General features: G+C 37.8%; 1 protein-coding gene across 1 annotated transcript in view; it reads left to right on the top strand.

Annotated features, from left to right (window-relative positions):
• The window catches only part of ADCY1 (adenylate cyclase 1), a 354,989-nt gene that overhangs the window by 147,336 nt on the left and 180,153 nt on the right, over positions 1-27,500 (top strand). The window contains exon 3 of the mRNA XM_020971543.2: positions 6,440-6,558. Coding sequence (XP_020827202.1) covers positions 6,440-6,558 — 119 coding nt within the window. The remainder of the gene's footprint in view (positions 1-6,439; positions 6,559-27,500) is intronic.

The following is a 27,500-nucleotide window of genomic DNA, read 5'->3' as shown; positions in this document are numbered from 1 at the left end:
AGGAAAGGGGTCTTTCCTTAAAATTGACTTTAGCATCCACTTGTAACTTGGACTTAATAGAATCCATTTACATATACACATGCATATAATAGTGTTGAATGATAGATAAAGACTTGGCCTGGGATTCAGGTGCTGCCTCTGTCAAATACTTGCCTAATAACCCTAGGCAATTTAATTTCTAAGGCAATTAGCTAAATCTATAAATTCCAGAGGGTGCCACATTGGTGATGATATTTCTTACCCAGAGCTTTTTATACAGATCCTGTTTTTTAAACAAAATCAATCTCTCTCTCTCTCTCTCTCTCTCTCTCTCTCTCTCTCTCTCTCTCTCTCTCTCTCTCTCCCCCCCTTTCCCTCTCTCCCTCTTTCTCTTTTTCTCTCTCTTTCTCTCTCTCACACTGTAATGCAGAACATTATTTTACCATTTAGGTAGTAGGGCCCTTTAGGCAATGGAAAGCAGAAGTTGCTGCTTAATCTTGCCGCAGACCTCTTTCCTCCTAAATCTAAACAATAGTGAAATGTACTCCTGCATGGCTTAAGCACAGCCCATACCTCCAAAGCAAATGGATAAGAAAACTTGCAATACAATGGCTTTAGATAATTATGTTTATACCAGAAACCAGGACACCTGGTCTGGTTTGTGTGATCCCTGACCTGTAATGATGGGGTGCTCGGGTGCTTGTGCTTATACTTTTGCCCCAAAATGCCTCCCTAGTCTCAGAAACCCTATCTCTAACAACCACTCCCCAGCCCAAGGACGCTGTGCCTAGCAGTATTCATGCATGGGCCTCAGCAAGATCCTTATCTGGCTGCTCAGGTCCTAGCCCTCAGATCATATCTCTGGAAAACTCCAAATTCCTTAGCAAGACCCTTATCTGGCTGCTCAGGAAAGTTTGCAGAGCATTATCATATCTACACAGAGGGAGAAGGGTGTCCTTGACCAGCCAGACTTCAAAGATCCATCCCCCTCCCTGTCCTGTATACTCCCTATATAAACCCTAGCTCAACCCCTGATGGGGGCTGCTTGATTTGGATGTGAATATCCCTGGCAGCCGCGCGCTAATAGCTAATAAAGTCCACAATTTAAAATTAGCTTGGGTCGTCAACTCGCTCATTTCTCGGTATAACAACACATACACATGCACACATACAACATCTATCATTTTTGTCTGTCTCTCTATCCATATCTCCTTATACAACATGCACATGTATACTTGGACATACTTAGACCTAAAAGTCTTTGAAATGCTCAGAATCATATATATTTGCATCTACATCATATATGTATACATGCAGCTATGTATTTATCTGTCTGTCTGTCTGATCCATCCATTGACTCATCCATCCATCCATCTGTTCATCCATCCATCCATCCATCCATCCATCCATCCATGGATCAATGTATATGTATGTTTGTATGTATGTATGTATGTATGTATGTATGTATATATGTATCATCAGCCCTGAGATAACTTATTGGTCTTTTCAGACTCCATCTTATATGATCACTTAAAGTTTAGCCTATATCAAATTAATTTTCCAATGTGCCACTATCCAGCATTAGATGTATTAATAATACAATTGTAGTATAATTGATGAAGGTATTCCTCAGCTTTCTGCAAACCTACTTTGTGCACATTTGCAGTACAGTTTCTTTGAAGAGAAGAGAAACTCCACCTGCACTTCCCAAACTGTTCTTAAAGATATTGTTTAACTGAGATTTGGAACTGATTTGTCTTAATTGTCTTAATTGAGGGGGAAGGGTGGACTGAAGGAAATTAAGGAAGAAATGGTTTAGCAGGAAATGTTTGATTTGTATTCCTTTCAAGTGAGTGAATGTTGAAAAGAAATGTTAAAACTGGATTTTTTTTAAAACAAGGTAAAATAATGAATATAATAGAAGAATATAATTTGTATTTCTCAGTGTGATAATCCCAAACAAAGAGATTTTTCACATTTGGTTTTGAAAGAACTTTAGTATTTATTTAATATCAGTCATTCAGGTGTGATTTTCATCTAATATTAGCATTTCTTTCTTGATAAATTTCAATTAGGAGATACTTTCATAGTTTTATCTAACTCTAATGACACAAAGGATGATTTGAAATCTTGGAATTCAATCTAAAACACTTGTCTGAGAAACCAGACAATTCAATGGCATCCTTTCGCAGCTGTGCTCTTGTTGAAAGCATCAATTCCTAGATTTTCCCCCTTCTTTTTGGGCTTTGAGTCTGACTGGGAAGTGAATTTATTCTTGTATGTGAAAGAAATGCTTCTTCTATTGATTGACCTCTAAGTAAGGTTACCAAAATAAAGAAGAAATACAAATGGACAACAAATGCTTCAATAAGAAATGACCAGCTTCTGTGATAAAACACCAACCAAGCTGGTTGAATACTGACTGGTTGATTACCTCAGCTTTACAATTTCTTTCAACTTAAAGAATCTGCCATTTGATTCAGTGAAGCAATACTCCCATAACATTGAACCTATCCCTGTATATCTCACAGAGGGCACCTATAATAACTGGAAATGCTGTCAGCTAGAATTTTCTTTCTTAATTGCCTCCAGATGGACAGCTCCTGGGTTATAGATGTAGCCCCATAGAAGAATGGTTCACTTATGGGAGTTCTTCAGGCTTTGCAGAAGGAAAAAAATAGTATCAGACATCTACAAAGATGAGAAGTCAGCATACTCCTTATGCCTTGATGTCACTTGCAGACACATGCTCTGCTGCTCTCCTTCTTTGAAGTTCATACTATGTGATAATGTCTTGCCTCTGTCTTTGCTTTCATCTTCATCTCCACTTTGCTTTTATCATCAATGACTTGATTAAGTGTTCTCCTTCCTAGTTCTTGCCGGTATTCTAGATCAGGAAGTTCTTAACCTTCTTTTGTGTCCTGAAAGGCACTCTGGTGAAGCCTGTGGGCTCCCACATCAAAATAATGTTTTAAAATCAATCAATAAAATACAAAGGACTACAAAAGAAATCAATTATATTGAAATTGTTACAAATTGTTTAAAAAAGTGTTCATGTACCCCAGCTTAAGAACCCCTATTCTAGATCAGTGCAATGTTAAGAATCTCAGTGTTAAAAAAAAATCTAAGAGATCATCAAGTATACCCTTTATATAAGGCTTGAATTTTTTTTTCAAAATTCCCTAAAAGTGATCATCCAGTCTGTATTTAAATATCTGCAATGAGGGAAAACTCACTATCTCCTTTGGTAGCTGAATTATACAGCTTTTTAAGAGTTTATTTTTTCCTCCTTTAGCTCTAGTGGAAATCTCTCTATATATAACTTTTTCCATTTCTTCTTAGTCTTGCCTTTAGGGACCAAACAGAACAAGTCTTATCCATCTTCCACACATCAGCCTTTTAGATATTTGAAGGCAGTTATCATATCCCTTTTAAGTTATCTCTTCCCAGGCTAACCATCCCAATTTCTTTCACTGGAGCCTATTATGGTAGGGTCTCCAGTCCTCTCACCATCCTGATCATTCTATTTGTACTCCAGTTTGTCAATGGCCATCCTAAAATGTGATAACCAGAACTGCTCTTTCTTCTTCGATCCAGACGTAGTATGACTAAAGCAGAGAATAAGGAGATTCTTAGCAATTTTGTTCTGGATATTGTTTCTCTCATACAACCCAAGCTAACATATGGGGGAATATAGGCAAAGACCACATAGGGAGTGAAGGAATGTATAGCTTGTGATTTGTTCTAGTGAAGGGATTAAGATCATGGGTCCATTGAATTATTGATGTATAAGCACAAAATTCGACATTCTTAGAAAAAAACTAAATTGTACAAGGAATCTGATGTTTTTATCTGTTTCATAGTCCAACTTTGATAACTTTAGCCAAAGAGTTAATCACTTAGTGATTAACCTGCTGATAATAAGATTTTCTTTATTTAGGTAAGCTGGTCCAAGGACAGTGAATAGTTTTTCATTGGGATTGTAATCTCAGTCTTTGTGGTTTGATAGACCTTTCATAGATTGTATTATGTGTTAGTAGCCTTTAATTGATCCAAGGATCAATTCTACACCTTGACAAGGTAGACTTTGTGAAGGATTTTATACATATGTCTGTTAAATGTCACCTTATTGGATTTTGCCCAATTTTTTTAGCTTCTCAATACAGTTTAGAAGCTTAACTTTCTCATCCATTGCATTAGTTATTCCTCTGAATTTTGTGTCATCTGTGCATTTTAATAGCATGGTTTCTTTTGCCTTCCAAATTTTGAAATAAAAAATGTTGGATTGGATGGTGACAAGTAGCATACCATTGGTGACTTCCACTCATTTTGATATTAGCCCAATTCTCAGAACATTATAGTTAGAGTTGGCAGTTATGTGGTACAGTGGATAGACTGCTGGGTCTGGAGTTAGGAAGACCCAAGTTCAAATCTGGACTCATATGCTTAGTAACTGTGTGACTTTGAGCAAATCACTTTACTGTTTGCCTCTGTTTCTCAACTATGAAATGGAAATAATAATAGTAATTCCCATCCAGGGTTGTTATAAGGCTCAAATACAATAATATTTGTAAAGTACTTAGCACGGTACCTGGCACATAGTAGATACTTATAAATCCTAATTATTATTAATGTGGTTGTTATTAAACCACCTACTAATACATGCAATTTTGCTATTATTTAGCCTATATTTTGTGTATAAGAATAATGATCCAAATATAGGTTATATGTTTCCTCCCAAGTCTGTCTTATACAAAATATAAGTATGGTTTAAAATTGTCGAGATACACACGCGCGCACACACACACACACACACACACACACACACACACACACCCTTTCAAAGCATTTTATTTAAGGGCCACAGCTATGTTTAGTGGTAGCCTAAATTCAGAACAATGTAGTGTTTGACTTTGTCAAGTGTCTTGACAACATTTGGACAGACAATCCCTAGCATTCTTCTAGTTAAGCATTCTATTAATCCTATACATAAAAAAGATAAAAGATAATTTAAATGTGCCTTTGAGATGACAGGAAATAGGATAAAGGGCAATCAACATAATCCTTGAATAGTAGCTCAGGAGTTCATGGCTAAACATCAGGAAGGGAAGTTTGGTGGCCGTTGCCTTGTGATTGAGTTTAGGGCCCCGAACAAGCTATTCAATGATGTGATTCCTCGGCTGATTTATGCTAAGGCTACATCTTTATGAATGTAAGGAAATTCATTGCAAATGAATTTCAAAGCTGCAACTTCATCTGAAAATCCTGTATATCTATGATTGGTTAGTAAGCCAAGCAATAATGTTATTTACTGTGTACTTTACATTGTATTTTGTGCCATAATTTTTTTAATGTTTTCTTTTCTACTGGATATTAAGTGCACTGAGGATAGGGACTGTCTTATTTGTATTTGTATTTCTTTCAGGATATAGCAAGACACCTTGTATACATAGGAGTACTTAAAGAATGTATCCTTGAATGTTAAATTAATGCAAGCTCCTTTTTTTTGTCTAAGTGTTGAAAAAATTGTCAGAAATCATAAGAGAGCAATGTACATTAGAAATAGATCTAGATTGCAAGCCCATAGGACCTGGATTTGTGTCGTATCTATACCATTTATACCTGGGTTCATTAGACAAGCTTCTTTCTGTATGAGTTACCTCTCTGCCTGTTTCCTCACCAATAAAAATGCAGGGGTTGGGCTAAATCTCTCAGATGTCTTCTGGCTCTAGATCTTACACGATCCTAGACACAAAGATGAAATCACCACAATTCTGGCTTAGGGACATGTCAGGGATACAAGTAATGAATGTATATTAAAATGTGATGTATATATTGGAGCCATACAGAGAAATGGATATGAGAAATTCAAAGAAAGATTATCTCTTATTGGCAAAATTAAGAAGGCTTTATAGTAAGTAGCCTCTAAACTGTTATATACAGAATGGGAAGGGTTTCAACCAATCATGATAGGAGGAAGAACATTTTAGACATGAGCAATGATGTAGAGGTATAAGAATAGAGGGATTAAGAATGTTGAACTAAATGATTCTAAGGTTCCATCCATATATTGGTCACGCATCTTGTCTAGATGATCATTTGTATAACTATTTGCTAATGAACAAGATAGTCTAGTGTGGAATTCATTTAATTTTTAATTTTTAAAAAGTGATATCATTCATAATGAGGTATGAATTTATTGAGTAGTTACTGTAGACAAAGCTCTGTTCTAGCTGCTGGTACAAAATCTTAATAGAAATTTTCTTTACCTTTCATAAAGAAAAGAAAAGTATTAGGGAAGTTAACGGTTAAACACAACAGAAATTCTCACATTAGCTTGTGTCAGCAACAGTATTGTAATAGTTCAAAATGCCTAGAGGAAAAATAAAGGAAAATAAATGCAAACTAACTTTATTAATAATAATATCATTATTATTGTTATTTTCATTTTGACCTGTAGGAACGGCTCCTGATGAGTCTTTTGCCCAGAAATGTTGCCATGGAAATGAAGGAAGATTTTCTGAAGCCACCTGAGAGAATTTTTCACAAGATTTACATTCAAAGGCATGACAATGTCAGGTAGGATCAACCCTGCAAAAAAAGATAACATTTAATACGCTTATATGAATATGCGCTGAAAAGTACTGGGATGGAAACAGGAATGTTGAGAAGTGGGACGCTGCATTAGCTTAGCAGTTTAAAAGTCCTGTATTCCTCACATGAGAAGAGAGTCTATGATATCATGTAGAGAAAATTTTGAAAGATCCATGTGGGTAGGCCTTTTACTGACTATGAATCAGCAATACTCCACATTTCACGAATTTCCATGGCCAATACAATTATCATCTCATGGGCCAACTTTGTAATAATGAGCCTCTTTCCATAGTTAGGCTAGTCCTTGGATAAGAGTCATATGGTCTATTACAAGGCCTTTACTTGAAGGTTTTCTAACTTGATCAATCTAGCAGAGTAAACCAGAGTAAATCAGCCTTTAAGGAAATTGCAGCCTTTTAATTTTTGACAGGAGTACTTATCTTCTTTATGCAATATACAAAATAAATATGGACCAGTTAAACTGGTCCACTAGCTATTTCCTGAACTCAACATTCTGCCTTCCATTTTCTTGTACATTTACATAACATTCCTTCAAGTCTAAGGTCAGGTGCCATCTCCTACATCAAGCCTTCCCTGATACACCTCTCTTAGCTATCAGTCTCCTCTGTCTGTGTTAAAGTGATGGGCTTGTAGACAGGAAGATCTGAGTTCAAATCCTGCCTCAGACACGTATCAACATTGTGACCCTGGGCATATCACTTAACCTCTCTCAGACTCAATTGCCTCATCTACAAAATAGGGATAACAACGGCACCTATCTTGAAGAATTGCTAGGATCAAATAACATATGTTCAATGCAAAAGTACTATATAATTGCTAGCTAGTATTTATCTACAAACATGTGGTTTCTACCCAATTGAATATAAGGTCTCAGATGTCCAGGACTATTTTATTTTTCACTTTGTGTCCCCAGCCCCAAGCAGGTAATAGCACTTAACCAATAGAGTCATAGATGTAGAATTTACTGAGAACTTAGAGGTCATCTAGTCCCATTCCCCCATTTTTCGGATGAGCTAACTGAGGCCCGGGAAGTTGAAGAGACTTGCCCAAGGTCACCCAGATAGTATCAGAAGTGCGATCTAAACCCAGGGCCTCTGACTCCCAAGCCAGTGCTCTTTTCACTGTACCAAACTGCCTCTATTGGATAATTCAATTATACAAACATTTATTAAAGGCTACTGTGTAAAAGGCACAGAAACACCGTACAATAGAAAAGATAATTTAATTTGGAAACAGAAGATGAGTTTACCTTCTAGTCGTAGATATTTGGATATCATTTAGCCACTTTGGGCCTCAGTTTCCTCACATATAAAATGAGGGGATTGGACTACATCTCTAAAATGTATCTTAGCTCTAAGTGTAAAGAGGGGTGAGAGGTGATTCCTGCTTCAAAGAGCTTACAATAATAAAAGAAATAAGTGAAGGACACAAGTAACCAGTGTATATTAGAAAGGAATAAGTGCCTGGGAGAAATAGAGAAAAAGGGAGACACAAGATAGAACAGAAAGTCTCCACCTTGAGGAATGTGGGAAGGCTTCATGTAGGAGATGGTATCTGAACAATTTCTTGAAGAGTAATTAAGGATTTTAACAGGCAAAGAGGGGGAAGAACAGCATTTCCAGTATGAGTGGAGGCATGGGGGTGGGAGAGGATAGAGTGATTTTTGGAAAGGAGCAGAGTGACAAAGCTATTGGCTATTTGGAAGTTAGATAGTCTTAGAGCAGGGGTAGGGAACCTGTGGCCACATCTGGCCCTCTAGGTTCTCAAATGTGGTCCTTTGAATGAAACCAAAATGAAACAGAAACAACCCTCTGGGAAGAACAGGTAAGGGGTGATTTCTTGAGTCTGGGTACTCCCTCCAGTGAAGTAGCTCCAAATTCATGCCCTTATATTTTCGCAAATTCACCATAGAAACATATTATCTATTTTCTCTTCTATAAACTTGGGCAATTGGATTAGATGGTATCTAAAGTCCTTCACTGTCAAATTCTGTGATCCTATGACTATCCAGTAAGGAGCTGTTTCAGCAAAGTACTATTCTGAAAGACAATGCAGTTTCTGACTGTGCCTGACTTTCCCTGGGGGACTAAGTTAGATTCTGGGGAAATGTGGTAGGACTGATAAAATCCAGAGCAACGTTCCTGAAAGCTGCATCTGAGATTATACCTGCTTCAAAGCCAAAGACTCTATCTTGCTTTGGATTCCCATGTGATATCTACTATGGTGCTCTGTACAGAGGGGACATTCAATAAATGCTCATTAAATAGCCCCTTATCTGATGGATCTGTTGGCGTCAAAATATATCTCATCTCGCTTGTGGGACAAGCTCCGTCTGATTCTAGGACAGAGTGTGAAGAAAAGGATTAAAGGCCGGAGAGAACAAGGATGAAATGGGGCGCAGAAGGAACAGAAAGGTCCCTGGTTATTAGAAAGGTAAATAAGCTTTTAGTTAGGAGACCAAAAAGAGAAGAAAGACATATTTTTCATTTTCTCCCCTCCCAAGAATACCCTCTTCCCAATCTAGAGTCTTTAAACATCAGAGCTAAAAGGGGCTGCAGAGAACAACAAATTTTATGAATCTGAAATCTTAAGAGAGGAAAACACTTGCCCAAGGTGACACAGATAGCAGGTTAAGTGGCAAAGCCTGGTATCCTTCCTCCAAGTCCAGCTTTCTTTCTACTATACCATGCTACCTTCTATATCTCAACGGTAATATAATTCTCCTGGTCATGGAGACACAAAGTCATGGCATTTTTAAAAATTTAAACTTCTGCAAGGTGGGAAAATGTACCTCTTCCTCCCTTCATTGAAAAGATAGTCTCCCAGTTGGTCTCTGTGCCTCCACTATACTTCCACTATCCTGTGAGATTGTCTTTCTTTTAAGCATCACTTTCATTAGCCTTGTGTAGGGGAAAGAATGCCTCAGCTTTGCTGCTAGCCAAGCAGCACAATCTTAGAGAAGTCACTTGTATAATCTTGACCTCAGTTTTCCCCATCTGAAAATGAAAATGATCTATAATGGCTCCTGTTCTGAAATTTTGTCATGTCCTTCTGTTCACTGGATCAGAAGCTTTCAGTGGCTTTCTATTCCATATTGATCCAGTTTAAAGGCTACCACATGTTTTTCAAGATATTCACTCATGTTGTTTCTCTCACTTGGAATATCCTTTCCTTTCCTACTCTCCCTCTCATTCATTGGAATCCTATTCATTCTTCCAGCCCGCTCCCACCTCTCCATTGAATTCCTTTTTGTGTGATTTTCTACACAGAAGGAAATGAAATCCAGATGGGGAATAATGAGTCCTTATATGAAGTTTCCTCATGTATAAACTGAGAGAGTTGGGCCAAATGATCTGTAAAGACCTACATTCTATCATTAGAGCAGGAAATATTATATGATAAAGTGCTAATTTTGTAGTATAGACAGGAAGATTTTTTTTTTACCCTACAAAGTTAAGCAATGTAGAGGATAGTATGAGTGTCCCAGAAAATTTCGTGGACTACATAGATCATGAATTGGATTTTGGAGAAGGGTAGAATGTGAGAAGATGGCAGTTGAGAGTGGATAACAGGAAGAAACTTCATGAGCAAGAATCAGAAGAGGGAAAAATAAGCATGGTGAATGAGAGATACATTTTGTTGCATGTAGTCACTTCTCTTTGCAGAAGCCCTGATGTAAAATTTGACATACGTTTATAGTTCCATTCCAAAGCCTGATGGGTAACTCATTTAGAGTAGAAGCAGGCCTTGCTTATCATGCTGTGTATTTCTGGGAGCTGTGTTGTGAAGTGGATTGTGGTAAAGGAGATCACATTTTCCCAAATGGAAAATATGATAACTAGGAGTTGTCCAGGACTCATCTTCAAAAGAGTCATGGCTGTATCATAAAAAGTAAATATATAATAGCTATAAACCTCCATAGTCATTTAGAAATAGTAAAACTTTACCATAGTCATATAAAATGGCCACAAATGCACTGTACATATTGATCATAATGGGGGCCCTACTGTATGATAAAGTGCAGAAGAAGCCCATTATGCTGCATCTATAATCTATCATAAATCTGACCTAAGACATATATGTTAGCAACAATCAACCCTAAACATTTAGTAACCATAATTGACCTTGCCCAGAGCATCACGAAGATTCTGGTTTACTTGTTTATTGTTGCCTTCTTAGAGGTTGGAAAGGCTTTTGTGGTTTGATTTGGTTAGTTCAAATGAGTTTCTCATTACGCAATGAAATTGAGCACACATTTATTAAGTACCTTTTGTACACCAGATGCTGTGCCTGGCACTGAAAATATAAGGACGAAAACAAAACAGCTCCTATTTTAAAGGGACTTACACTCAAGCAGGGAAAGCAACATTTAAACAGAAAAGTACATTCAGAATACGTAGAAAAGAAATGTGAGGCACGTACATTCTATGTAGAGAATGCAACAGGTACACAAATACATAAATAGAAAGTATATGCAAAGGAATATAAACAAATTAAAATAAGAGAAGAGTACTAATGGGAAAAGGGGAATGGGAAAGGCTTGGCTAGGAAATGGCACACTTGAATTGTGCTTTGAAAGAAAGGTGACATATGACAAGGGGGAGGATGGAAATACCACAAGAGGAGGAAGGAATGCATTCCAGATATGGAGGGCCGCTTGTATATAATTATGGCATGGGAGATGTATGGGAGAAGTGAAAGCAAATTTCTGGAAAGTCAATTAGTCAGTTAATAAGCATTTATTAAGATCCTACAATGATGTAGGCACCGAGATAATTTAGAGTTCATATGTTATTTTTCCTTTCAGCAATTTCTCTGTAATGATGCATTATTGTTTATTTTTTAAATTTTTAAAAATTTATTTTTAGCATTTAAAGAAAGTTTTGAATTCCAGATTTGCTCTCCAGCCTGTCCTCTACCCACTGAGAAGACAAGCAATATGATACCCATCATACATGTGAAATAATGGAAAGTATATTTCCACATTAGCCATGTCACAAAAAGCAAGAAAAATAAAGTGAAAATTTTTACTTTAATTTGCACACAAGGTTCATTAATTCTCTTTCTGGAGGTAGATAGACATTTTCACCATGAGTGCTTGTGAATTGTCCTGGGTCAATGTATTGAACAGAGAAGCTAAGTCTTTCATAGTAGATATTGCTGTTACTATGTACAATGATATCCTGATTCTTCTCACTTCACTTTGCATCAGTTCATATGAGCCTTCCCAGGCTTTTCTGAAACCAGCTCCCTCATTTTTTATAACAAAATAGTGATCTGTCACAATGACATCCTACAATTTTTTCAGCTATTCCCAAATTGATGAGCATCCCCTGAATTTCCAATTTTTTTGCCACTGCAAAAAGAGCTACTATAAATTTTTGTACATACAGGTCCTTTTCTTTTATCTTGTTGGTAGTAATATTACTGGGTCAAAATATATGCATAGTTTTATGTGATCTTTGTGCTTAGTTCCAAATTATTCTCCAAAATAATTGGACCAAGTTCACAACTCCACCAACAGTTCATTAGTGAACCTATTTTCCTAGGTCCTCTCTAGCATTTGTCATTTCTGATGGGTGTGAGGTGGTACCTTAGAGTTATTTTAATCATTTCTCTGATCAAGTGATTTGTAACATTTTTTTATATGACTATAGAAAGCTTTGATTTCTTCTGAAAGGAATCTGTTATTTTAATCATTTCTCTGATCAAGTGATTTGTAACATTTTTTTCATATGACTATAGAAAGCTTTGATTTCTTCTGAAAGGAATTTGTCATTGTCTCTTGACCATTTATCAGATGGGGAATAGCTCTTTTGTAAAAATTTGATTCAGTTCCCTATTTGTCTGAGAAATAAGGCCTTTATCTGAGAAACTTATAAAAAATTTTGATGCTACTTTATTGTGTATGGTACATTTTAACAAAATGTTGTTTCCCTGATTGTCTCTTTTAATGAGGTCTTTTTTTGCTTTTGCTTTTGCTTTTGCTGGCTCTGAGATCATGATTGCTATTTCTGCCTTTTTTACTTCAGCTGAAGCATAATAGATTCTGCTCCAGCCCCTTATTTTAGCTCCATGTCTTGTCTTTCTGTTCAAGTGTGTCTCTTGTAAACAACATATTGTTGGATCCTGGTTTCAAATCTATTCTTCTATCTTCTTCCATTTTATGGGTGACCATCCCATTCACATTCACAGTTATAATTACTAACAGTGTATTTCCCTTCATCCTATTTTCTTTTATTCATCTTTCTCTCTCTCTTTTTACCCTGTACCTCCTCAAAAGTCTGTTTCTGAGTATTGCCTCCCTTAATTTGCCCTTCCTTTTATCATCCACTCCCCTCACTTTTCTTCTATCTCCTTCTTGTCCTATTTCCCTATTGGGTAAGATGGATTTCTATACCCAACTGAGTGTATGTGTGTCTATATCTGTATCTATAGCTGTCTGTCTGTCTGTCTGTCTGTCTGTCTGTCTGTCTATCTGTCTGTCTATCTATCTATCTATCTATCTATTCTATCTATCTATCTATCTATCTATCTACATCCACTTTGGACCAATTCTGATGAGAGTGTGATTCAAGCATTGCCCTCTGTCCCCTCCATTTTCCCTTCCACTCTAAAAGTTCTCCCTCACGTCTCTTTTTTGTGAGATAATTTTCCCCGTTCTTCCTTTCCCTTCCCTCTTCTTCCAGTGTTTCCCTCTTTCTCATGCCTTTATTCTTTTTTTTTAGATCATGTTGACATAATAAATTCACACCTATGCCCTCTATTTATGTAGTGTCCTTCTAATTGCCCTAATAATAATAAAGTTCTTAGGAGTTACATGTATCATGTTCCTATTTAGGAATGTAAACAGTTTAATCTTATTGAATTCCTTATGATTTCTCTTTCATGTTTACCTTTTTATGCTTGTCTTGAGTCTTGTGTTTGAATGTCAGATTTTCTATTCAGCTGTTTTTGTTTTTGTTTTTTCCCATCAGGGATGCTTGAAAGTCCTCTGTTTCATCAAATATCCATTCCTCCTCCCCTCCTCAAAGGATAATACTTAGTTTTACTAGATATGTTATTATTCTTGGTTATAATCCTGGTGCTTTTGCCTTCTGGAATATCATATTTGAAGCTTTTTTGAGGTAGAAGCTGCTAAATCTTATGTGATCCTGACTGGCTCCATAATATTTGAATCATTTCTTTCTGGTTGCTTGGAGTATTTCTACTTGACCTGAGAACTCTGGAATTTGGTTATAATACTGATGGGAATTTTCATTTTAGGATCTCTTTCAGGAGGTGATTAGTGGAGTCTTTTAATTTCTGTTTTACTCTCTGGATCTAAGATATCTGGGCAGTTTTCCTTTATAATTTCTTTAAATATGATATCTAGGCTCTTTTAAAAATCATGGCTTTCTTTCAGATAGTTCAATAATTCTTAAATTATCTCTTCTCAATCTATTTTCCAGATCAGTTGTTTTTCCAATGAGGTAGTTCATATTTTCTCCTATTTTTTCATCCTTTTGCATTTGTTTTATTGCTTCTTGATGTCTCATGGAGTCATTAGCTTCCACTTGACCAATTCTTATATATATATATATATATATATATATATATATATATATATATATATATATATATATATGTTTTTTTTTTTGGTGAGGCAATCAGGGTTAAGTGACTTGCCCAGGGTCACACAGCTAGTGAATATCATGTGTCTGAGGCCAGATTTGAACTCAGGTCCTCCTGACTCCAGGGCCAGTGCTCTATCCACTGTGCCACCTAGCTGCCCTTTCAATTAGAATTTTTGAGGAATTTTTCATTCAGTGAGGTTTTGTAGCTCTTTTTAAAATTTGTCCAGTTTGGCTTTTTAAGACATTCTTTTCTTCAGTGATTTTTTGTGTCTCTTTTGCCAGTAGGTCAATTGTGTTTTTTAAGTGTTATTTTCTTCATTATTTTTTGTACCTCTTTTACCAAGCTGTTAATTTCTTCCCATAATGTTCTTACATCACTTTTACTTTTTTTTTCCCCCAATTTTTCCTCTACCAGTGTGTCCCTTTCTTTAACTCTTCAGGGAATTCTTGTTAAGCTTGTATCAAATTTAGCATTTTTCTTTGAGGTTTTGCTTGTAGCCATTTTTATGTTGTTGTTGTCATCTGAGTTTGTATCTTGGTCTTCCTTACCATCATAGTACCTTATTATGGTCAAATTCTTTTTTCATTGTTTGCTCATTTTCCACCTTATAGCTTGACTTTAATTTTATGCTAAAGTTAAGCTCTGCTCACCTTGGGATAGGGAGATACTGTTACAATCTTTAGGCTTTTTTGTGCTGCTTTATTTTCAGAGCTGGTTCTGGGAGTTGCAAGTTTTTGGTGCTTCCAAAGTTGCATGATCTGGGGAGTGGTGTGGTCACAGCTTTTCTAGTCAGTGCTCTGTTCTTTACTCAGTAAAGGCCCCTGTTGCCTAGTTGCTAACACTCTTCTCTGCCTTAGAACTAGGACTGACTACTAATGCTCTTCTACACCCTTAAGCTGCAACCCAGAACTGTGTATGGACAATAGAGTTGCCACAACACCCAATTTTGCACCCAGTGCCAGCAAAGAGTCCTTTGTAATCCCTTTCTGACTGGTTGTCTGACCCCCTTACCATCTCTGAGCTGATTGCTCCCTAAGTTGTTTCTGCCACTATTGCGGTAGCCTCTGTAGCCCACTACTCATGGTGCTGCATGTACTCCAGGCTGGACCCCAGCCCAGTGTCACAGACCTCTCCTGCTAATCTCCTAAATTGTGTTAGGCTGGAAAAATGTCTCACCCCCAACATTTTGTTGGCTCTACTACTTCAGAATTTGAGGAATTATGTTAAAGTTGTTGGGAGGGGAATTTGGGAGAGTTAAGCTGGATTGCTGCCTCCACTCCACCATCTTGTCTCCCATAAATATTTATTATTGGAGATGACAGCAATGGTGGAAACTCCCCAATGGAAAAAACAAGTTTGAAGTTTGTAGTCAGCTCCTCACTCCTATACTATTCTTTTTGCTCTTCAGTTCATCCGGAACTCCACGTGTAAGTGTGTTGTAGCAGGTCATGGCAATGTCAGGCAAAGACCTTTGCTGTCCAAGTCACTCACTCTTTGGCAGTGGTAGAAGGCTTACTTGATGTTTTCTTGACGTGTTATTTAAGCACCTCATCCTTCATTAATGGACTAAGAATAGACTGGGAGCCTTTTTTTCAGATGTTCTTGTTTTTCTCATGAGAAAGATAAAGAAATGTGAGATAGAATCAGTAGTCAGGTACATTCTAAAACTTGTTGAATGAAAGGTCTCAAAGAGTAAGATTATAGAGATAGACCTTAAAAGGACCTTAGAGGTCATTTGGTCTAACCTTCTCTTTTCCTCTGGGTTTACTAAGACCCAGAGAGATTAAATGACTTGCACAAAGTCATGTGGTAGACAAGCCAAAAATAAAATCCAGTTTTTATTACTCCAAATATAGGATTTGGAGCAATAGTGCTGCCACACAGTGCCTCCTTGTCAATAGTGGTCTGATGTAAAAATGGAAGGATGTCTTCAGTGGAGTGCCCCCAGATCTTTGTTTGGCCCTATTGTTTTAAACACTTTTGTCAATGATTTTTATAAAGGCAGAGATGGAGTACTTATTGAACTTACATGTAAGACAAATCTGGGTGGGATATTTAATACATTTATGGGTCAAGTTGCAAAAGGATCTTATATGCTACAATGTTGGGCCAAATCTAATAAGATGTAATATAATAGGATTCCTGTCAAGTCTTATACTTAACATTAAAAAAAATTAGTTTCTTAAGTACAGGATAAGAATATTTGCATAATTCTTTTTATTTTTAAGATTTAGTGGTTTTTATAGATTGTAAGGTCAGTATGGGTCAATAGTCTGTTACATCAACCTAAATCCAAAACAAAATACAACCCAAATACAATCTTATACTTTATTGAGGGATATAATATTCAGAACTAGGGAAGTCTTAGTCCCACTATATTCTAGCCTATCTGGATCACATTTAGGATATTATGTCCAGTTGTGGGTATTACATTTTAATAAGGGTATTAAAAAGCTGGAGGATACTGAAGAGGCCAACCAGGATTTTCAAGGACCTTGAGACCATGTCATAAGAATATCAATCGAAGGAATTTAGAATATTTAGCTAAGAGGAGTTTTAGGGGATTATGATTGCTGTGTTCAGGTATTTCAAGGACTGTGAAATGGTTGAGGGATTAGAATTATTCTGCTTAGTCCTAGAGAGAAGACCAAGGGTCAGTGGGTGGAAGTTAAAAAAGTCAGTGTAGACAGGTTGAAAGGGAAAGCATCCTACCAGTTCAAGCTTAAAAAGAGAACTGCCTTTATGGTAGTGAGTGACTGGAGGCCCTGAAGAAACGTCTCGATGACTACCAATAGGTTGTTCCTCTATAGGTGTTGAGATCACTTTTGTTGGAAGTCTTGAAGAAAAGTTGGGGGGGGGGCTACTGGTAGATTTTAAAAGGAATTCTTGCTTAGCTAAGAGGTGGAACGAATGACCTCTAGCATGTCTCCCCTTCTGAGATTTTGTGATTCTCTTTATGAGTCATCATGGCCAAAGAACTTATCATTTATTATTGAGCTTTGGTGTACTTAGCTAAGCTAGCTTTTAAATAGCAGATACTGCTTTGCTGGAAATCTTATTTTATAGCTTTCCAGCTTGGTAGAAACTGTCAGATGATATTACTCCATAGGCATAGAATTTGAGAGCTCAGGATTACTTCTGTGCTATGATGAGGCTTTGGAGTTGGCCATTTGTAATATGATAGGGTAGCTTTGACCTTGTTTTGCTAGGGCCAGTCGTCCATGCCATTACATGGTTCCATGACATCTCAACTGGATCATCATCTTGCCAAGCCCAGGTATCCCTAACACTCTATGCATGTATTTGTATCCCCTTTGCTTAGAATAGCTGCCTAGCACAATATAAGAGCTACATATCTCTCTCTCTCTCTCTCTCTCTCTCTCTCTCTCTCTCCTCTCTCTCTCTCTCTCTCTCTCTCTCTCTCTGTTTCTCTCTTCTCTTATCTATCTATGTAAGTGTCAGAAGCAGGATTTTAACCCCGGCCTTACCTTCTACTATGACCTTCCGTCTACTCTATATATGTCTTATATATACCTGTTTCTTAACATATTATCTCCTCCATTAGAAAGTAAGCTACTTGAGATCTGGGCTAATTTTTGCCCTTCCTTGTAGCCCTATCTCTTAGCACAGTGCTTACCACATAGGGAGTGCTTAATAAATGCTTTTTGACTGACTGAATCTAAGAGGATGAGGGTGGTCTAATAAAAGGACTAGTGTATAATGAGAGATAATAGGGTACAGTGGAAAGAACATTGGACCTTAATATCCTGAGATCTAGGTTTACATCCAAGGTTGGACCCCTACTAGATGTGTGTCCATGGCCAAGTAACAACCTCAGTTTCCTCATCTGCAAAATGGGTGTAATAATAGTTTGCATGAACTATATTATAAAGTTGTCATGCAGAAAGCCATTTGTGTGCTTTAATATGCTGTTAGAATGTTTCCAGGGTCATGGAACCCATTCATAGCTGAACAGATAACCTCTTTATGCATTCCCAAACCAGTAATCATTCAGCCTCCACTTGAAGACTTCAAATCTTTAAGTGAAGGCTGTAGCATCAGTGAAGATACGTATTTTTTGGAAGTCAGAGTAGAATTATTATGTATTCAGTACTATTAAATAAGCATTTGATACATAATTAATAGACCTATAGTTTAGAGATTAAATAAATACTTGATACATAATTCATAGAACCTTAGTTTAGAGGTGAAAGAGAAATCGAATTCAAACCTCTCATTTTACAGATGAAGAAATGAAGACATAGAGAAATGTTAAGTGGTTTGCCCCATAGCCAAAGAGCTATAAGTGTATGAGGTGGACTTTGAACACATACCTTCACTGCTACCCTAATTCCATTTATACTCTTTTAGAGGGGAAATAAAAGTGCACTTGACATTTTGTCAGAGAAGCCCTATTCACACCCTGTGACATGTGATCACTTTAGGAAAGGTTGGTCTACTTCTAAGTAGACCAGCCTTTTCCCAAGAACTCATGGTAGACATGCACAGTGAACTTCTGCTGGTTTGAAGTGAAATGTATCTAATATCCATTTTACAGAAAATTTTTCACAGCCCAAGAGGAATAAGGGACCATAAGAGATAAGGCCATGAACCCTTGTTTTGTTTTTGTTTTTGTCTAGGCAATGGGGCTAAGTGACTTGCCCAAGGTCACACAGCTAGTAAGTGTTATGTGTCTGAGGCTGGATTGGAACTCCAGTCCTCCTGAATCCAGGACCAGTGCTCTATCCACTGTTCCACCTAACTGCCTCTTCATGAACCCTTGTTTTACAGATAAAGAAACCGAGACACAGAAGTTAATGATTTCCCCAATCTCAGATAGCCAATATGAAGTACAACCAGGATCTGAAAACAGGCTTTCTAACTTTAATCAAGGGCTCTTGTCATTAGACTAGTGTTCCTCATACCAATTAACTGCTATAGTCCAGATGTTCAGGGGATACAAAGATAAATATCACATGGTCCTGGTTGAGAAGAGCCTGTGAAATAACAGGGGAGGTAGGGCAGAGGTATAAATAACCAAAATAGGAATACAGTTGGGATTAAGTCCATATTTTTAAGGCATAAACCAAGAGTACTGCAAGAGAACATGAAGTGAGAAATTACTATAGACTGGGAAGATAAGGATAGACTTCTATGAGTTACTTGCTTCATAAGGCTGAGGGTTCTAACCTGTCTCAGTCCTAAATCTTAGTATTGGGCTATCCACTGGTGACTCAGTAGACAGAGTAGGGGTCATCTCCAGTTGTCCTGATTTATATCTGGCCACTGGACCCAGATGGCTCCAGAGGATAAAGTGAGGCTGGTGACTTTGCATAGCTCTCCCTCACTTAAATCTAATTCACTTGCAAGTTATAGCATAGCCTTCCTGATGTCATGGTCTTCTTCAAGATTGGAGAATGAATAATAAGAACAGAGGACTAAGCCTGAAGTCAGGAAGACCTGCATTCTAATGTGGCATCAGAAACTTTCTGTGTGACTTTGGGCAAATCACTTAACCTCAGTCTGTCTGTTTCCTCAGCTGTAAAAATGGGGTTAACTTACAGGATTTTGTTGAGGAACAAATGAGGTAATATGTGTAAAAGCACTTAGTTATTAGGTGCCTGGCTCACAGTAGGCTCTACAGAAATGTGTATTTCCTTTCCCTCCCCACCCAATCTAAGACATTCCCTGCAAACTCAAGTTCTCTCTTTAATAGTACAGAGGACACAATACCAAAATCCCCATTTAGGCCTTGGGCCCATTCAGGACAGAAGACACCCAACACAAGGAAAGATGTAGGTTTGCTTTTCCCTTTTATTACCTTCATGTCATCTCACTCAGAAACAATCAGAGGGGTCCCTGACATTTCTGAGTTGTGATTTCAGCATTGCCAAAGCCTACCTTTTTCCAGAGGTCTTCAGCTTATTTACAAATGTTCTCTCTATTATGAATTTCTGGTGCTCCCTTGCCCCTCTATTTGAAATCTATTCCCCTGTCCCCAAGTACAAATTGGTGAGTAGTCAAAAAGGAGGGACCCTGGTACTTGAGAGATTTTTTTAATACCTGATATCTGCTATATTTAATTTATTTGAGCATCCCAGAATGAGTGAGTACTTCACTGTGATTTAGTTACCTTTTAAAAAGAAATGTCCCTCTTATCCTTAAAATCTGGTGTGATACACAGAAGTCCTTTACTTAATATAGAATTTTGTTCCACAATATAATAGAAGCCAACATCTTAATGGCAAAATGGATGAAATTCTACCTCCCAACCCCTACTCCCACCCCCACCCCCATTTAAGCTTATTTTCCAAGAAATAATTTCTGTTTATTTCTTAGCCTTTTGGGGCTCCCTCTAATTGTCTCTATTTGTACATCTAGTTTTCCAGCTGCAGGTCCCTTAATACTTACTGCTTCAAAGCTAATAGCAGTTAATTCTTTCTGCAGTGCAGCACAGGAAATGCTCGCTAGTCTCAACAGGAGTTAAGCTTGAGAAAAAATGCGCTGAAATCCCGAAAACTCCCTTTCTCAGTTTCCCTCTTTTAACCTTCGACTTGTTTTTCTGATCCACTTAATAATTCAAAGAGTTCTGGTTCAGTTAAGAGTGAAAAGAATTTGTTCATCAGCTTCCCCATATGTAAAATGAGGGAGTTGGACTGTGAACTGCATCAAGGGTTTTTTACCTGGCGTCCATAACGTTTTAGTATTTTGACAAGTATACTTCAGTATAATTTGTTTCTTTTTTAGTCCAGTGTATTTTGTTTGGGGGCAGCTAGATAATACAGTGGATAGAGAAGCTAGGTGGATAGAGTGCTGAGTCAGGATTGAGGGAGACTCCTTTTCCTGAGTTCAGATCTGGCCTCAGACATGTAACTATCTGTCTGATCTTGGGCAAGTCATTTAACCCTGTTTCCCTCAGTTCCTAATCTGTAAAATGATCTAGAGAAGGAAATGGCAAACCCTTCCAGTATCTTTGCCAAGAAAGCCCTAAATGGGGCCATGAAGAGTAGAACACGACTGAAATAATGGAACGACATTTTCAACAGCAACATCTAGAGAAGGGGTCCATAGGTTTCACCTGACTTCCAAAGGGGTCCTTCACACAAACAAGGTTAGGGCACTTTCCAACAGTAAATGCTACAAGTGCTTGAGGGCAGCATGAACAAACATTAATGGTTAGGATTAAAAGCTAGTGAAACCTGATTCTATTAGATTCTTTCCAAATCCCTTCCTATCCTGCCGTCTCTGCAGGATAGGAACTGTTCCATTTTTGTCTTTGTATCCCCAACATCTGGTACAATGCCTGGCACGTAGGAAATGTTTTTTGATGGATTGATTCCTAGTATAACATAGGGGATACATTTTTCTTCTTATTTTTTTCAACATCCAACATAATTGATCTAAATGCTTTTGAAGGAATTTTAAAAACTCACCGCCTAGTAGTGGTGGGCCAGCAGGCTTAGGAGAAATGGAAAATATGAAAAAATGCTGACATAGATATGCCAGAGTTGAATATAATTCTGCTTTATAGTAAAAATCATCATTTGATCCTATCAAGTCACTGGTTGTTTGTTAAATGCCCATAGTGGGTCTAGCACTGCCTTATATGCTGTGGAGGAGAGAAGAGGAAAAGGCATAACTCATAAGGAGTTTAAGGCAATTGTCTTTGAATCAGGTAGGAAGAAGTAAGGAAGATTTGCTTGTTGTCTTCTCACCCATGCAGCTTCTCAGGCCTTCCCACGCATTATTGGTCTTACTGCAGAGAGAATTCATGAATTAGCCTCTGAAATAAATGTTAATAAGCCTCAATGGTAAGGAGTAGCACAACTTTATGGAAAGGGGAGGGAAGTCCAGAGCCATGGATTCCTTCCAATGCCCTGTTTACTGTGGGGTTAGACAAGTTTCTGGGCTAGGATCTTTCCTATTAATATCTCTACTATATCCATTCCTCAATCCAAACCTCCATGCATTTGTTATTTTTTTTTCCACAGCTAGGCACTTAATGTTGGGGTAAAAGTCCTTGATATGGATCAGGAGAGGCGGAGTTTCAAATCTGTACAGATAAACCACTTGGCATTCTTGACCCACAGCTTTCTCGTAGGTAATAGAATAATAATACCGCTAGCATTCCTCTCACCAGAGACAGCAGCATGGCATAAAGAATAGAGGACTGGCTTTGAACTTAGGAATAACTGGGTTCACATTTTGACATATACTAGCTTTGTAACCATTGACAAGTCATTTGACCTTGTCTCAGAAAACTCTCTGAGATAGTAAGTTATTGACAAGTTATTGATCTGTTTGGGTGAAAATTTATGTTTATTAAATGCTTCACGAACTTTAAAGTACTCTATAAATGTAAGTGATGATGATGGTGATGTTCTAGATGATACTTCCTTGTCTTAGGTGGCAGAGGGGATAGACCAGTGAACCTGGAGCCAGGAAGACTGGACTTGAAATCCTGGCTCAGGCACTGACTAATTGTATGATCCTGGGCAATTCGCTTAGCCTCTGTTTACCTAAGTTTCTTCATCTGTTTTCTCTTCTTCTTCTTCTTTTTCCTCTTCTTCTTCTTCTTCTTCCTCTTCTTCTTCCTCTTCTTCTTCTTCTTCTTCTTCTTCTTCTTCTTCCTCTTCTTCTTCCTCTTCTTCTTCTTCTTCTTCCTCTTCCTCTTCTTCCTCTTTTTCCTCTCCTCCTCCTCCTTCTTCTTCTTCCTCTTCTTCTTCCTCTCCTCCTCCTCCTTCTTCATCTTCTTCTCCTCTTCCTCCCTTTTCTCCCTCTTCCTTCATTTAGACCTGAAAGAAACCTTAAAGCTCATTTGTCTAGTTTCCTTATTTTAAAAACAAGAAAACTAAGACATCAAGAGAAGCTAACTGACCTACTCAAAGTTATTCAGGTAATAATTGGGAAATCTCAGATTTACACTCAAATCCCTCAACTCTAAATGCAGTGCCTTTCCATAGCACTGATGGAAAAAAATTATAACATTAATTGGATAATAATAAAACTGCTCGTTTAAAAATGCTCTCTTCTAGATTCCAAAGCAATGTCTTGCATTCTGCTGTTAGGCACAATGGGCCTTCCTTTGTCCATTTTCTTCTGATTTTTTTCTCCCTAGGACTCAATAGGGCATCTGGATAGAATGGATGTGGATAGAGTACCAGGCCTAGAGGCAGGAGGACCTGACTTAAAATCTGGTCTCAGTCACTTACTAGCTGTATGACCCTGGGCAAGTCACTTAACCCTGATTGCTTCAGTTTCTTCATCTTTAAAATGAGCTGGAGAAGGACATGGCAAACCACAGCAGTATCTTTGCCAAGAAAACCCTAAATGGGATCATGAAGGGTCAGACATGACTGAAACGACTGAACAGTAGGACTCAATGAGAGCTCTCCTGGCTGTTTGTTTTTACAACCCGATAATTTGATTCAATGAGTTCCCTCCTGGACTTACGAATGTTCTACCACCACTCTATTCAGTTACTAGATTTCCTACTTAACTCTAAATCCATATATTGTTTATTCCTGACCCTATCTAGGGCAAGCACAGGCAAGGGACACAGCACATGGACTCCTAATACTTGCTTATTTCTGGGGCTGATACTCAGCCCTAGTCACAGAATCTGAGTTGACAGGATCTCAGAGACCACCTAGTCCAGGGGTCAGGAGCCTGGTGGCCTGGAAGCCATCCGTATGTCACCCTTTAGGTCCTCAAGTGCAGCTCTTTGACCGAATCCAAACTTGACAGAACAAATCCCCTTCATAACAGGATTTATTCTGTAAAACTTGGACTCAGTCAAAAGGCTGCACTCAAGGACCTAGAAGGCCACAGGTTCCCCACCCCTGAATTCTGATCAGAAACCCCCTATATATCCTCAATGACAAGTGGTCGTGCATCCCCAATTTGAAAAAAAACCTAGAAACCCATTGCTTCCCGAGGCGAACTCTTTCAGTTTTGGACAGTTAATCATGAAGCCTTCCTTTACAAGGACTGGGAATCAGTCTCTGTGCTACTTGTGCTACTTCCAGCTCTGCCCCCAGTGCTGAACAGAACAGCTCTTCTACATGGCGGCCCATTTTTATACTGGGAAATGGCTGTTATATTGGAACAGGCATGTTTCAGGTGAGGAGGAGCCAACAGCGAGAAGTTCAGAAGGAGCAGCGGGATCAGGTAGTGGAGTGGGCACCACTCTTTGTTTGTGGGAAGGCAGTGCTACTTTTACTCACGATGATTAAATTAAAGCAGTATCACAAATTGAATCAGCCAAAAAAGGGTTTGAGTTAATGATGCATCTGTGATTCAAAGTAAGGCGAAGTGGACGTGACCTGAGTTCTGACTCTGTTTCCTGCGGTGAAAATCACTTCCACAGCTTTATTTTCATCAAATGATGATATAATCTGCTGATAATGACAACTGATATTTTTGTAAAGCTTACACAGCACTTAATATACATTATTAACTCATTTGACCCTCACAGGAACCCTGTGAGTTAGGTATTGTAGGTATTATTATCCTCACTTTGCAGATGAAGAAACTAGATCTGAATGAAATTAAACGAGTTACTCATGGTCATGGGGCTAGTGTGTGAGGTGGATTTGGAACTGAGGTCTTAGTGACTTCATGCCTAGCACTCTGTCCACTCTGAGATGCTGCTAGTACCATCAATACAAATGGGAGAGTATTTGATTTGTATGCCCAATATCTGTGATTTCTTCTGTGTCATGAGCATCAGGTATGGAAAGGCTCTTTACCTATACAGACTACAACTTGGCTACCACTTAAAGCATTATTTCTAGGACTTGCCTGAGGCATATGCGGTTAAGTGATTTACCCAAGATTACATAGTTAGGAAGTGTTGAAAACAAGATGTGAACCAATGTCTTCCTGACTTTAAGCCCCATTCTCTATTCAATGTGCTATATTGTCCCTGTTGCTAATGAAAAGCTTAGTAAGATATATGGGCTCAAAACAAGCTCCTGCATAGCCCCTATGAACATCCTTGATCCATGGTCTTTTCCACGTGAAAGTGATGCAGATTGATCACAGTGGTGAGAGGGAAGGAGCTGTAGGGGGAGAAATATCTAGGTCTGTCATTCTGACCATACTCCAGGGTATAAAGGGGTCTGGGAGGAGGGAGGCAGCATATTGATATAGGAAAGGATAATGGATTTGGAGTTCAAGATTTAAATTCAAATCATAGTTCCTCCTACTTAGCAGCTATATTGAATTAGATAAGTCACTTTGTTTTCTGGGATTGACCTTCTTCAACTTTAGACTAATGAAGTTTACCTAGATAATTTCTAAAATCTCTTTCTAGCTCTAAATCTTATGATATTGTCATAAGTGGGAGAGTAAAGCACTAGGCAAGAGGAGTGGAGAGAAGCTAAAACTGAGGTGCACAATTGCATCATTTCTTTCTTTCTTTCTTTCTTTCTTTCTTTCTTTCTTTCTTTCTTTCTTTCTCTCTTTCTTTCCTTCTTTCTTTCTTTCTTTCTCTCTTTCTTTCTTCTTCCTTTCTTTCTTTCTTTCTTTCTTTTTTTCTTTCTTCTTTCTTTGTGGTGGTGGGAGGGAATGCATAGTTTTATTTTCATAGAATCACCAAGTTTTAGAGTTGGACGGGACCTCAGAACCATGTAGTCCAACCGATACCTGAAAGGAATCCCCACTATTATGGATCCCCCAAATGATCATCATTCAGCCTCTGCTTGAAGACCTATTGATCTTGAACTCCTCTGGAAAATCTCCTGCTTCTCAATGTCCTTCCTAAGATGTGGTACCCAGAATTGAACATAATGCTAAGGTTGTTGTCTGACCGGGGCCAGATGCAGTTATCACTTCCTTTTTCCTGGAATACATTTCTCTCTTAATGCAGCCCATAATTGCATTAGTCTTTTTTGATGGCCACACCACCACATTCATTCATATTGAACTCACAATCCTCTAAAACCCCTAGGTATTTTGGAGGACAATTACTGTACTACCTCATTTTGTATTAATGAACTTATTCAACCATTTTGGAGAGCAATCCCAAATATCAGCTACAACCCCAATATCACTACTAGGTCTATTTCCAAAGATGATTAGGGAAAAAGGAAAAGAATTTATATGTTCTAAAGGTTTGTAGCAGTTCTGTTTGTGGTGATAAATTGCAGGGATACCCATCAATTGTGGAATGGCTGAACAACTTGTGGTATAGGATAGTGATGGAATACTACTGCGCTATAAGAAATGATGAGCTCAATGATCTTAGAAATACATGGAAAGACTTGCACGAAATAATGGAGTGAAATGAGAAGAACGAAGAGAACATTGTATACAGTAATAGCAATATTGTTTTAAGAACAACTTTGAATGAATAAGTCATTTTGACTACCCAAATTAACCATAAATACCCAAATTAACTATAAAGGACATATGAAGAAAGATGCTATTGGCATCCAGAAAAAGAACTAGTAAATAGAAGTACATATAGCATAATTTTACAAACACAGATACACACACACACACACACACACATACCCCTATTTGTTTTTAATGATTACCATCTCTAGAACAGGGCAGGGGGAGGATAGAAAAAAAGAAGTTTACATGGGAGTTTTGATATATATTTGAAAGGAATAGCAAATTATGCTTAGTAGATTTGCAGTTTTATATGCAGTCGTCTTTTTTTATTGTGCTGTGTTATAGAAATGTTTGTTTTATTCCGTAAATATGTATTAATGTAAAAAAAAGGGGAAAAAAAGGAAATTGACTTGTTGTACTTCAATGTAAGACACTACATTTATCTTATTTCATCTTCTTAGCCCAGTCCTCTAGCCTGTTTAGATCTTTTTTTTGGAATCTGATTCTGTCATTGCCATCCTAGCCATTACTCTCAGCTTTGTGCCAATGACAAATATGATAAGCACTACACCTTTGCCTTAATTCAAATCATCATTAAAAATGTTAAATATCATGGAGTCAAATACAGATACCTGGGATACTCCATTGGAGACTTCCTGTCAAGTTGATATGAAATTGTCAGCAAACACTCTTAAATCCCAAACCAGTCCCAAATCCATCTAATTATATTGTTATTCAGTCCACATCTCTCCATTTTTATCCTGTCCAAGAATTGTATGACTTGAACACTTTATCAATTGTTGCAAAAATCAGATAATTTCAGAGATGGAAGAAAATTCAATGCCCACTCCATGTGATATCTGAATAGTTTCCCTACAAAACATCTGACAAATATTTCCACCAGAGGTAGATGATAATAATTAGTAGTAGTTATAATGAAAATAATG

The sequence above is a fragment of the Phascolarctos cinereus genome, unplaced genomic scaffold (assembly GCF_003287225.1).
Source record: "Phascolarctos cinereus isolate Bilbo 61053 unplaced genomic scaffold, phaCin_HiC Scaffold_4;HRSCAF=312, whole genome shotgun sequence".
Classification (NCBI taxonomy): domain Eukaryota; kingdom Metazoa; phylum Chordata; class Mammalia; order Diprotodontia; family Phascolarctidae; genus Phascolarctos; species Phascolarctos cinereus.
The sequence above is the reverse complement of the archived record's forward strand: the minus strand, read 5'-3'. Positions and strand labels throughout refer to the sequence as shown.